At 44.6% G+C, this 12201-nt stretch overlaps 1 protein-coding gene across 1 annotated transcript in view; it reads left to right on the forward strand.

Moving 5' to 3' along the window:
* FRAS1 (Fraser extracellular matrix complex subunit 1) overlaps window positions 1–12201 on the forward strand; it is a 708831-nt gene that overhangs the window by 554457 nt on the left and 142173 nt on the right. The window contains exon 41 of the mRNA XM_077476089.1: window positions 2881–3013. Coding sequence (XP_077332215.1) covers window positions 2881–3013 — 133 coding nt within the window. The remainder of the gene's footprint in view (window positions 1–2880; window positions 3014–12201) is intronic.

The raw sequence follows: 12201 nt of genomic DNA on the forward strand, positions 1-12201 counted from the left end.
AAAATAAATTAGCTGTGCTAATGCCTAATTGCCCTAAAGAGTCTAGTATGTTTGTTCTTTATGATCATCAGCTACAACTAGTGCCCTATAATATAGTAGTTTCCCAATTTGAAATATTTTATGAAAATACCACATTATGGCCATTAGATGGAGCTGACGATCATAGGAAATAAACACATTATGGCGATTATTTGTGATGGCCATGTGAATGCTCGAGGTATTCACACAGTAAATGATTTTTAAATAGTCCCCATCAGTGGTGGACTGACAACTCATGGGGTCCTCGGGAGACAGAAGTTCATGGGGCCCCCTGTTTCCCTGTCCACACTCAAACGTAACAGAAAATTACATTCTGCACAACCAAGGTTACATCAAGGCATGGATCACATTTATACAATGTCTCCACTCTTCCCCATTGCTTTAGGACTCATTCACATAGGCGGCCAGGGGGTGGTAAAAGCAGGCAGTTGAGCCGTGGTTTATGCTCCCCAACCACTTACCAGAAGAATGGTACACAGCTGCTCATGGCTGTACACATGGCACAGCACATCTTAAACAGAAAAGTACCTCCTCTTAATGCGATCCATTTAAGTTATCATTGAATTCTCACTCACTCTTCAAAGCCACACTGCAACTGTCCTACAAAATGCACGTGATTGCACCATGGTGGTGGGGTATTTATAGAGTTAAAAGAGGCTGCAAAGAGGCAACATATCGCCTCCCATGAAGTATCTCTGCCAAGCGATCCACCACAGATTGCTTTGCCAAGAAGTAGCAAGGACTGACCCCTCTGCTCATTATTCCCCCATGACACCCCCCATACTTTATACCTCCTGATCTTATCTTACCCTGCACTGTGACCCTTCTACTCATTCTCCCTTTGATACCCCTTCACCGTGACCCCTCTACCCATGCCCCCCGAGACCCCCCGCACTGTGTCCCCTCTATCTATCCCTTCTCACTGTGACCCCTCTATCCACCCCCCCCCCCCTCACTGTGACCTTTCTATTCATTCTCGGCTCGATACCCATGCATTGTGACTCCTTTACACCTCAGATACCCTCTGCACTGTCACTTCTCTACCTCAGATATCCCCAGCACTGTGTCCCCTCTACCCATTATCTCTGATCCACAAAGATACTCCTACACACTGTGACCCCTCTACCCATGCCCCCCATACCCTTTACCGTGACCCCTCTACCCACCCCCCCTAAAACCCATGCATTGGGACCCCTCTACACCCCAGATACCCCCTGCACTATCACCTCTCTACCTCACAGATATTCCCAGCAATATGACCCCTCTACCCATTATTCCCTGACACCCCCCTGCATTGTGACCCTCCACCCAATATTCCCCCCCTCACTGTGACCCCTCTATGCTCCTGATACCTTTAGCACTATGACTATGCAAGATCCCCCCTCACCACTGTTTTCACCCCCCCATAAACCCTAGATACTTTATCCCCCAGCACTGTTATCCTATCAACACAATACCCCTTTTCTAATGCAAAATCAGATGTGTGAAGTTTTGTTTATGTGCTTCCCTCCAGCACTGTGATAATGACTCACCTTTGTACCATGTCATGTAGACAGAAGGCGGTCCCAAACTTGGCGGCATCCACAGCCCACACCCAGTCACAGTTCTCACTCACAAGGCCGATCTCTGAATTCTCTGTGTATTTGCTGCTAAGCCCGCCCACACAATCTTCTTTACAGGCACTGGCTGTACAACTGGGGTTGCAGTGTGAGTGGAAACAGAGGGATATGGGCGGGGGTGGAGTAGATTGATCCTCCCTCCTCTTTCATTAGTTTGGAAAGTGAGGGGGAGGGGAGCTGCACTGTCTGCTTGACTGAGATCAGTCATGACAGCTGCAGCCAGCCACCAGCTTGCCTCTGCTAGGCACAGAGCCTGATCTTCTCTCTGCCAGGAGCATCTCATGGGGCCCCCTACTAGCCATGGGCCCTCGGGCAGCGCTCGAGAGCCCGAATAGTCAGTCCGCCCCTGGTCACCATAGTGTCTAAAGTACAACATAGATTCTAGTCAATAAGGGTGACCACAAAAATATGCGTCTAACACCGAGGAACTTTCTGCTATCTTTCTCACTGACTTAGTTGATTATTTTTATAGTGCTGCTTTGACTCCCTTTCTAGCAAACTGAAGGGCTTTTGAGCATATTAAATGGCTCTTTATGGCCATACTATGAAGAAGAAACAGTTTTTTAGGTGATCGCTATTATAGGAAAATTGTTAGCAGCTATGAGCCAGTATAACTGACCCCTATGTTTTAACACAATTTATTATGTGAAGATTCTCAACTCATTTAGTAAATCAGTCTCAAGATATCAGTCATATAGGGGTGTCATTGTATTTCATGAGTCAGCAGACTTATGGTCTTGCTTTGTGAGGAGGAGCAGTAAACCATAACCAGCACTGCAAGGATGGGAGTAGAGGCTGCATATATAATGAGCACATTTGGTTTGTATATTGAAACAAGGTTTTTTTAAAACATTAACATGTATTAATAACATTATTATATCGAGCTGATCTCTTATAAATCTATATCTGAACCAAAGTATGTACATTCCCTTTAACTTCTGATTTAGCTTGATAGAATGTTGTCCCTACTTCATTTAGCCTTTAAATTATTCTGTGCTAGTAATACTACTTGACAAGATTATACTTCATTCTCTGTGACTGATGATCCATAGCTCAGGCTTTTCCCTAGTCTTATTTTACACGCAGAATGGCTCATATAATAGAAAGCCACCTTTCATTTCACCTCTCACATCTTGGTAAAAGTCTTATTCTTATGTTGTGGTATTTAAAGCTGGGAAAGCATGTTGATCTATTTTTTGACTGTATCTGATCTAATGTGCAGGTGGAAGAAGGAGGGCGAATTTCTTTGTCATCACGTGACTTGCTGCCCCTAGACTCTGTAACTTTAGGACCTCGACTCAGGATACATATAGTCACTGGGCCAAAGTTTGGCTATCTTGAGAACATCAAAAACGGTAATTTTTACACAATTCTGTAAGGACTGAAAGCCAGATGGAGATGTATATTTTATTTTTATCATTACTGACCTATCCCATGTTTCCTTTATGAAAGTGCCTAAGGGTAATCCTTAACTTTATTTGTACATTGCCACTTCAATATTAAGCTGATAGTCTTCATGGTGTAGCGGTTGGGTAAAATAAAGCATATCTTCTATGAAAGATTGTTCTAGACCAGCCTGAGGCAACATATTCCTCTTGTGACATGTGCTAGCTTTGAGAATGAGTACAGATAAATATATTTTATGGTAGAGATATCCATATATTGCATTAGTAAACTTACTGTGAGATCAGCCTTGCCTCTATGTAAAATTGCATAATTTTCAAAACACTGAGAGAAGGTAAGGGTTGGAATACAAAGTCAAATTTTGTACAGCAATACATTGGGCAAATAGCTAAGAACACATTGGTACATATTTAGGAGCTGATTTAACTTTCAAAGGACTTGTTTACTTTGTCCAGCCAGACCTGAGATTTACACATCCTTGTCGGACAGCACTGCCTTACTGACCTGACAGTTCTTTGCTGCAGTTAAGCTATTTAGCCCAGTCACCTCACTGCTCCCAGCCTGTGATTGGACAGTGAAGTAGCACCAGTAAATGAGTGGGACTCCCCTTCTAGTAGGACTGAATTTCGATCCATCTATTACCGTTCCTATTCATGAAAAATTAATCTATCGATTGACTTCTCATGAACAGTTCTGGATCGAAATTCAGTAAATTCCTACTGAATCAAAACATTTTTGATCCATGTATGGCCAGCTTTACTTTAAAGCGGAATTTTACCTATAACAACTTGATATAAAATAATTTCACATTAATAATTATGCTGCCATAAATTGCCTTCTTCTTGCTGGAGGCTGCCATTTTGCTGAAGCCTAGAGCACCTGAGCAGCTGTAAATCTTAGGTCGTCAGCAGATCAGCTCAGATTTTCGACACAATGGCAAAAATGGAGAGCAACTGGGCATGTGCATAGCAGGGTGAGACAGTGTATTACTGGATTTTAAACAGTACACGCACTTATTTGTAATGTTTTACAAAGCTATACCTGCATAAAGGGTCAGCATGAAGTGATCTAGCAGAACTTAAAGAGGGATTCCATCTACCAAAAAAATATTAAAAGCCAGCAGCTATAAATACTACAGCTGCTGACTTTTAATAAATAAACACTCACCTATCCCAGGGTCCAGCGATGCCACCGCCATTCTAGGTGAGGGAATCAGGAAGGGAAGCGTTGTGACTTCCCGGTTCCCTACTGCGCATGTGCGAGTCGCGCAGCGCACTAGGAATGGTCCGCGTTGTCTCTGGGACCCGTGTGTGTCCCAGCAGACAGTGTGGCGGGACAGGAAACGGCATAGACTCCCGTGGGAGTCTATGCCCGGAAGTGGGTGCAAATACCTGTCTTAGCCCTTGTACACACGGTCGGAGAATCCGTCGGAATATGTCCTATCGGACCGTGTCGTCGGATAATCCGACTGTGTGTGGTATGCATCGGACTGATTCCGTCGGGAATATCCGTCGGACCCAATTTTCCAACATGTTGGAAATATTTCCAGACCAACTGGGCCGGTCGGACATACTCCGATCATGTGTAGCGAATTTTGATCGAACCAAGTGCCACGCATGCTCAGATCAAATTCCTACATCAAAGCTGTTGGCTACTAGCCTGAATGTAGTCCCATCGTAACAAAATTACGTCATCGCGTTCTGAAAGATCAGATTTTTCGACAACTTAGTCCGACCGTGTGTATGCAACAGTTTCAGACAAGATCCGACGGAGAAAATCCGATGGATTTGGTTGTCGAAATCTCCGACCGTGTGTACAGGGGCTAAGACAGGTATCTGCACCCCCCTGAAAGGTGCCAAATGTGACACCGGAGGGGGGGAGGGTTCCGATGAGCGGAAGTTCCACTTTAGGGTGGAACCCCGCTTTAAATTTCTGTCTAAAGTTCCAGTTTAAACTTTCCTCTTGTTTATAAGAAAATGTGATCTAAATTGCCCCCCTTGACTTAGAAAGTACAGTATAGCATCTATTCCAATCAATAACACCAGTTACCTGTGACAGCTAAGTCAGACACAGAATATGCAGTAAGTCTGTTTAGTTGGTATATAATCATTTTCAGATATGATTCTAAGGTACTGAACCTTGACTGTTTTGTTCTTTCGTGCTGAAAACTATACAGTGGAGATGAATGCACATAAACCTATTTGGGAACCAAGGCAATTTTACCATTTAATGGCATTCATTGAATAGAACACATAAATAAATAAGTAATGGCAATTTACAACAGGCTGCCGGAGGGGGTGCAAGCATTGGTAGTCAGTTGGGCTCTGATGCATGCAGCTGTGCTGACAGGGAAAATGCAAAGAAAAAGTGAAGAGAGAAAAGAGTAGAAAGAAGCAGAGTGGATAAAGTGGTGACCTCACTGTTCTGCCATTCTTGATTTACCAATCAGCAGGCTAGGGGAGTGTTGTTGAATTTTGAATAAGCTGTGTTGTTGTAGTAGACGTTAAGAGCATGATCTGTTGCTGTCTTTGACAGCTAAAACAATTCCCCTGTATGCACAAGTAGTTGTAAACCCTTACATACAGTATCCCACAAAAGTGCGTACACCTTTTAAAGCTTTTCATGTGACAACACTAAAGAAATTACACTTTGCTACAATGTAAAGTAGTGAGTGTACAGCTCGTATAACACTGAAAAATTGTTGTCCCCTCAAAATAACTCAACACACAGCCATTAATGTCTAAACCACTGGCAACAAAAGTGAGTACACCCCTTAGTGAAAATGTCCAAATTGGGCTCAATTAGCCATTTTCCCTCCCCGGTGTCATGTGACTATTTAGTATTACAAGGTCTCGGGTGTGAATGGGGAGCAGGTGTGTACAATTTGGTGTTATTGATTTCACTCAATCATACTGGTCACTGAATGTTCAACATGGCACCTCATGGCAAAGAACTATCTGAGATTCTAGAAAAAATAATTGTTGCTCTACATAAAGATTGCCTAGGCTATAAGAAGATTGCCAAGACCCTAAAACTGAGCTGCAGCACAGTGGCCAAGACCATTCAGTGGTTCAACAGGACAGGTTCCACTCAGAACAGGCCTCGCCACGGTTGATCAAAGAAGTTGAGTACACGTGCTCAGCGTCATATCCAGAGATTTTCTTTGGGAAATACACAGGTGAATCCTGCCAGAATTGCTGTAGAAGTTAAAGGGGTGGGGAGGTCAGCCTGTCAGTGCTCAGACCATGCTCTGCCCACTGCATCAAATTGGTCTGCAAAGCTGTTGTCGCAGAAGGAAGCCTCTTCTAGAGATGATGCACAAGAAAGCCTGCAAACAGTTTGCTGAAGACAAGCAGACTAAGGACATGGAACCATGTCCTGTGGTCTGATGAGACCAAGATAAACATATTTGGTTCAGATGGTGTTAAGCGCGTGTTGCAGCAAACAGGTGAGGGGTACAAAGACAAGTGTGTCTGGGGCTGCATGAGTGTTGCCGGAACTGGGGAGCTACAGTTCGTTGAGGGAACCATGAATGCCAACATGTACTGTGACATACTAAAGTAGAGCATGATCCCCTCCCTTTGGAGACTGGGCTGCAGGGCAGTATTCCAACATAATGACCCCAAACACACATCCAAGACGACCACTGCCTTGCTAAAGACGCTAAGGGTAAAGGTGATGGACTGGCCAAGTAGGTCTCCAGACCTAAACCCTATTGAGCATCTGTGAGGCACCTTCAAATGGAAGGTGGAGGAGCGCAAGGTCTCTAAAATCCACCAGTTCTGTGATGTAATCATGGAGGAGTGGAAGAGGACTGCAGTGGTAACCTGAGAAGCTCTGGTGAACTCCATGCCCAAGAGGGTTAAGGCATTGCTGGAAAATAATGATGGCCACACAAAATATTGACACTTTGGGCTCAATTTGGCCATTTTCACTTAGGGGTGTACTCAATTTCTTTTTCATATATCATGGGACACAGAGTCAGGCTGATATTAATTACTTGCTGGGTTATACTTCATCATTAGGTGAATGGGCACTGGTAGACCAAAGGTCTACAGACAGGAAATGATCCCCTATATAACCCCTCCCATACAGGAAGTACTTTTTACCAGTGTCTGCTAGGTAGATAGCACGGTTTGTTTGAGCTCCCTGAGCTCCGGGTCTCTAGTCCCACAAACGGTTCCACAATAAATCAAACGATTGACCGATCGGATCCATTTGACACAGGCTTTTATGCCTAGCTAAATGGTACCCAAGCCTTGCAAAGAAGACTCAAGATCCTGCAAGGTTTTGCCTGTAATGTGGTCTCCAGGCACTGAACCCTGCGGAGTGGAAATCCTGGACACTACATCGCTAAGGCATTTCCTGCAGGGTGCTACACAGGTCCAAGGGAGTGGACCCTAAACATGAAAAGGGTACCTAGTCCTTGAAGGTCCAAGTGACAGGAACCCGCTGTGAACCTGGCCCTGCGCCTGGACGGGTAAGTGTAACCCCTTTATTTTATTATTGTGGGGTGTCCCAGTGATTGTAACAATCAGTCAAGCTAGCTAAAAGCTGGACATCTGTGTGCGGTGACCATATGGGGGAGTTTTGGGCTATCTATAGGTGTTTGCGAAGTGTACCTTTTTTGCTTGTGTCTGGTTGTCTTTTACCTGTATGATGGTGCAGGACAGTGGGTCATTTCTCTTTGGTTCACCATGGCGCACATGCGTTTGCAAGAGTGCCGCTGGCCTCAGCAGTGTGTTTGTTTGGTGGCCATGGTGCACAGGGGTTCGCCAGACACATGTGCCATAGCCTTTATCTTTGCACATGAAGATTTGCATCATACCCAAATACAGTCATGCCCCTTCGCCAGGACCACGCACATATGTACACACACACACACACAGAACATTCTGGCACACACCCAGGTTATTTAAGCTGTGTAGGCCAAGCATGTGGTGGTTCCAGAGGGCAGCTGTGGGACAGGCACTTGCAGCGGTTCATTTTTCCTTACCCTGGTCAAGTGAGTCACCAGGTTTTGCTTGGCAGGCTAAAGGTGTTTAGCAGGATTGTTGCATAGAGGCTTGGTGAGCCCTATTAAAGGATCTCCCTTCTGAGGTGGGCACACCTATGTCGTCAGTAGTTCCTGGTGAACCTAGTTGTATCCCTAGTGCTACACCCCCTGTTGTATGCTGATTGGGAATATCCTGACAGGACTTTTTTGCCTCCTAAAAGGTTTTCCCTTTTCTATCCCATGGATGAAAAAAATGAAGCATGCCAGTCGTAGATGCAGCAGTCTCTTCCTTAAACAAGAACTTAACTTGTCCGATAAGACCCTTTTGACAAGAAATTGTAGTTATTATTAAAGGCTTCTTTTTCTTTGACCAGTTCAGCTATTCAGCCAGCTGTTGCAGCAATTGATATTTGCCAGTCTATAAAGGATCAGGTCAAACGGCCTGATAGGCCTAACCAGGAGGATGATCTGCCTGAAAGTAAGACAGAAATTCCTTGAGCTCTGTGTTTTGCTGTTGATGCTTTATAGGATTCAATACAGCAGGTTTCTCATCTGGCTCTCTTGTCTGTACATATGCGCAGACTTGTAAGGCTTAAGAACTGGTCAGCCGAGTTTCCTTGTAAAAAGTTATTGGCAGGTTTCCCGTTTCATGGGGAACGTTTATACGGTGATCACCTGGACAAATATATCCAAAAGATTTCCAAAGTGAAGAATTCTCTACTTCCTATGAAGAAAAGCACAAAACGTCCCTCGTTTAAAAACCCAGGAACTGCTTCCTCAAATGTCTCAGCGTCAGGGCGGTTCTACCGCCAACAGGACGCCAAGGCCAGGGGCAAGCCGCAGGGCCAGAAAAGGTCCTGGGTCCAAAATTCTTCTAAACTCAGCATCAAGCTCTCCTTTTGAGGGAAAGTCCCCACTGCATCGGGTGGGGGAAAGACTGCTGCACTTTGTGGAAAACAACAATTCAGGATGAGTGGGTCACCTCAATTATATCTCACGGTTACAATCTGGAGTTACGGGGGCGTTCCCCCTCAGGTTTCTAAGATCCAGCGTTGCCTCGGATCCTCAAAAAAGAAACGTATTGTTTCATGCACTACATCATCTAGTGCATCAAGGAGTGATTGTAGAGGTTCCTGTATTCAAAAGGGGCACAGGGTTTTACTCAAACCTGTTTACGGTTCAGAAACCAAACATTTTGGACCTAAGGTCCCTGAACAAGTATCTATTGATACAGTCCTTTTGGATGGAGTCTGCCCGCTCAGTAGTAACCTCACTCCAGAAGGGAGACTTTCTAGACTCCATCACTATAAAGGATGCATATTTACACGTGCCTATCTATGTGTAAAGAGTATTCTTGCAACCCATAAGGATCTGTGCCCTAAAGGATGAGGTGCGTCAGATAAGGGGCACCAGACAACCCTCCATTCGGCTCTGTATGAGTCTTCTAGCGAGCATGGTATCCTCCTTCGAGGCAGTGCCCTATGCCCAGTTCCATTCCAGGCCCTTACAACAAGACATCTTGTTGGCTTGGAACAGAGGAAGAAAAGCCCTGGATTATCCAATGTGCTTATCTCCTCGGGCATGCTTAAGCCTAAGGCCCTTTTCACACTGGGGCGGTGCGGGCGTTGGCAGTAAAGCTCTGTTATTTTTGACGTCGCTTTACTGTCGTTTTATTGCCGGTGTGCGGCCAATAGCGGGGTGGTTTTAACCCCAGCTAGCAGCTAAAAAATGGTTAAAACCGCCGGCAAAGCGCTTTGCCGGCGGTATAGCTGCGCTGCCCCATTGATTTCAATGGGTAGGAGGGGTTTAGGAGCAGTGAATACAGCGCTCCTTCATCGCTCCAAAGATGCGGCTGGCAGGACTTTCTTCACCGTCCTGCCAGCGCACCGCTCCAGTGTGAAAGCCGGAGGGCAGTGGCCTATATACCACCAACAAGGTGGTACCAGGAGTTCAGTTCTGAAGGAGTTTTTCAGCTCTGAAGGAGTTGAACTATATACTATCCTGGGCAGAGGGACATGCCAATTATATTGGCAGTCCATATCTCTGGAGTAGAGAACTGGAAGGCAGATTATCTCAGCCGCCAGCAGATCTGCCCGGGGGAATGGTCCCTACACCCAAAGGTGTTCCAGGAAATTTGCAGACGTTGGGGATGGCCAGAGGTCGACCTACTGGCATCCAGGTTCAACAGCAAGCTACAGCAGTTTGTATCTCGAACAAGAGATCATCTGTCAATTAGAGCAGATGTTCTGATAGTTCCGTAGAGCCAGTACTCCCTGGCTTATGCTTTCCCTCTGATCCCTCCTATTCCACATTTGTTGTGCAAGATTCAGAGAGAGGGGATTCCAGTCATTTTGGTGACACCAGCCTGGCCCAGAAGGCCCTGGTTCCCGGAAATTGTAAGACTGACAATAGACGGGCCATGGACGCTTCCACGTCGCCCCGATCTACTGTCACAAAGTCCTCCTATATTCCACCCCAATTTACAGTCTTTAAATTTGACGGCATGGCTATTGAAGCCAGGGTGTTAAAGGACCATGGCATCTAGGGACCAGTAGTGTCTACTCTTGTGAATGCTAGAAAATCTGTCACTGGGAAGATTTATCATAAGGTCTGGAAGACTTATATTGCTTGGTGTGAAGTCAGAAAATGGCATCCTCGGAAATATATGATTGGGAGAATTCTCTCTTTTCTACAATCAACTGTGGAAATCAAATTGGCTTTGAGTACAATCAGAGGTCAAGTTATGGCCCTATCAGTAGTCTTCCAAAGGCGTTAGCCTCCCATTTACTGATCCAAACCTTTATGCAAGGGGCAGCTCACTTGCTTTCCCCTATTAGGTCTTGTGAAAAACAGTGTAGCGCTTATTTGTTTTTACCACATTACAATGTGACCAATGTAATCAGTACATACATTAGACTGTGCAAACAAATAAATACATTTAAACACTCTTTGCTGTATATAATAATTAAAGCTAGAATGTCCAAACAAATATATGAAAAAATATATCAAAAATGGGAAAACAACGTGAAAACAAGTGAAAAGTTCTCCAAATTTTCCAAATTTTCTGTGTATGATACGATGAAGTGAAAACAGTCCTACATCTTCTCCAAGGAATGATCGCACAATCACCGCGTGAACCCTCCACCACATAAAATGGGGGCTTACCAGATTTAATGGATCCTACTCAAAATTATATTTGGAGGATCATATATGCTTGTAGAAATACATAGGCTTTTTTGGTGTTGTCCTTTTCTGGAAGACTTTCAAGTGTGGCTATTTCCTCTACAGTATGTCTCCATCCACATAAATCATCATAGGTAATGGGATAGATATAAAAGAAGAAAGCAGGGACCACAATAGTGTAACTCCGTTTTTCGTTTCAAGTAATTTAATAAAAAATTATCAAACTCACGTGTACAAAGAACATAAGCGCTTTTTCAATAAAATCTCAGGCTGCAGTGAAGTCCCGACGCGTTTCGTCTTAAGCAGACATCATCTGGGGTACAACTTCAAGGCAGCCCTCCAGTTTATATAGCCAGACCCCCAATCAGGCCTAGATTTCGTCCATCAGTGTCACCACGCATCACTTCCGGTATCCAATATGGCCGCCGGCGTGCGTTCCACGCCTCTTTTTAATAATGTAAAGGGTCTAGTCAGATAACTGGTACATCCCATACTCTTATATGTATTGGACGAATCACTTCCGTGTATCTCAACGACGAATGCGAACGTCCTAACGTGCGCCATCAACGTCCAAATGGAACGCAGGCGTAAACACTGAAATGTTCAGCCGATCTTTTAACCTCAGCGGAAGTAAAATAAACGTGACCCCCGTGTATCTCACGAACGGAAGTGGGCAGCTTGGAACGCACCATCTTTATCCAATGGAGTGCGGACGTATGTCAACATCCCGGCGCCATAACGTCACTTCCGTGTCCCCGTACTCAAAAAATAAATAGACGTGTAAAAAAAACGCCATCTCTAGGGTGAAATGCAGATCGGTACAAGGTAGAACAAATCTCCTATATATATTAAATGAGGAAAATATAGAGTATATACTCTGAGCTGAGGGATATATCTAATAGAAAAAATTGATAAAAAATGTATAAATAAAAAACATTAAATATTCGGACGCTGCATCCA

The sequence above is a fragment of the Lithobates pipiens genome, unplaced genomic scaffold (assembly GCF_037356315.1).
Source record: "Lithobates pipiens isolate NorthernLeopardFrog02 unplaced genomic scaffold, aLitPip1_a1.2 Scaffold_13, whole genome shotgun sequence".
NCBI classification, from domain to species: Eukaryota; Metazoa; Chordata; class Amphibia; order Anura; family Ranidae; genus Lithobates; species Lithobates pipiens.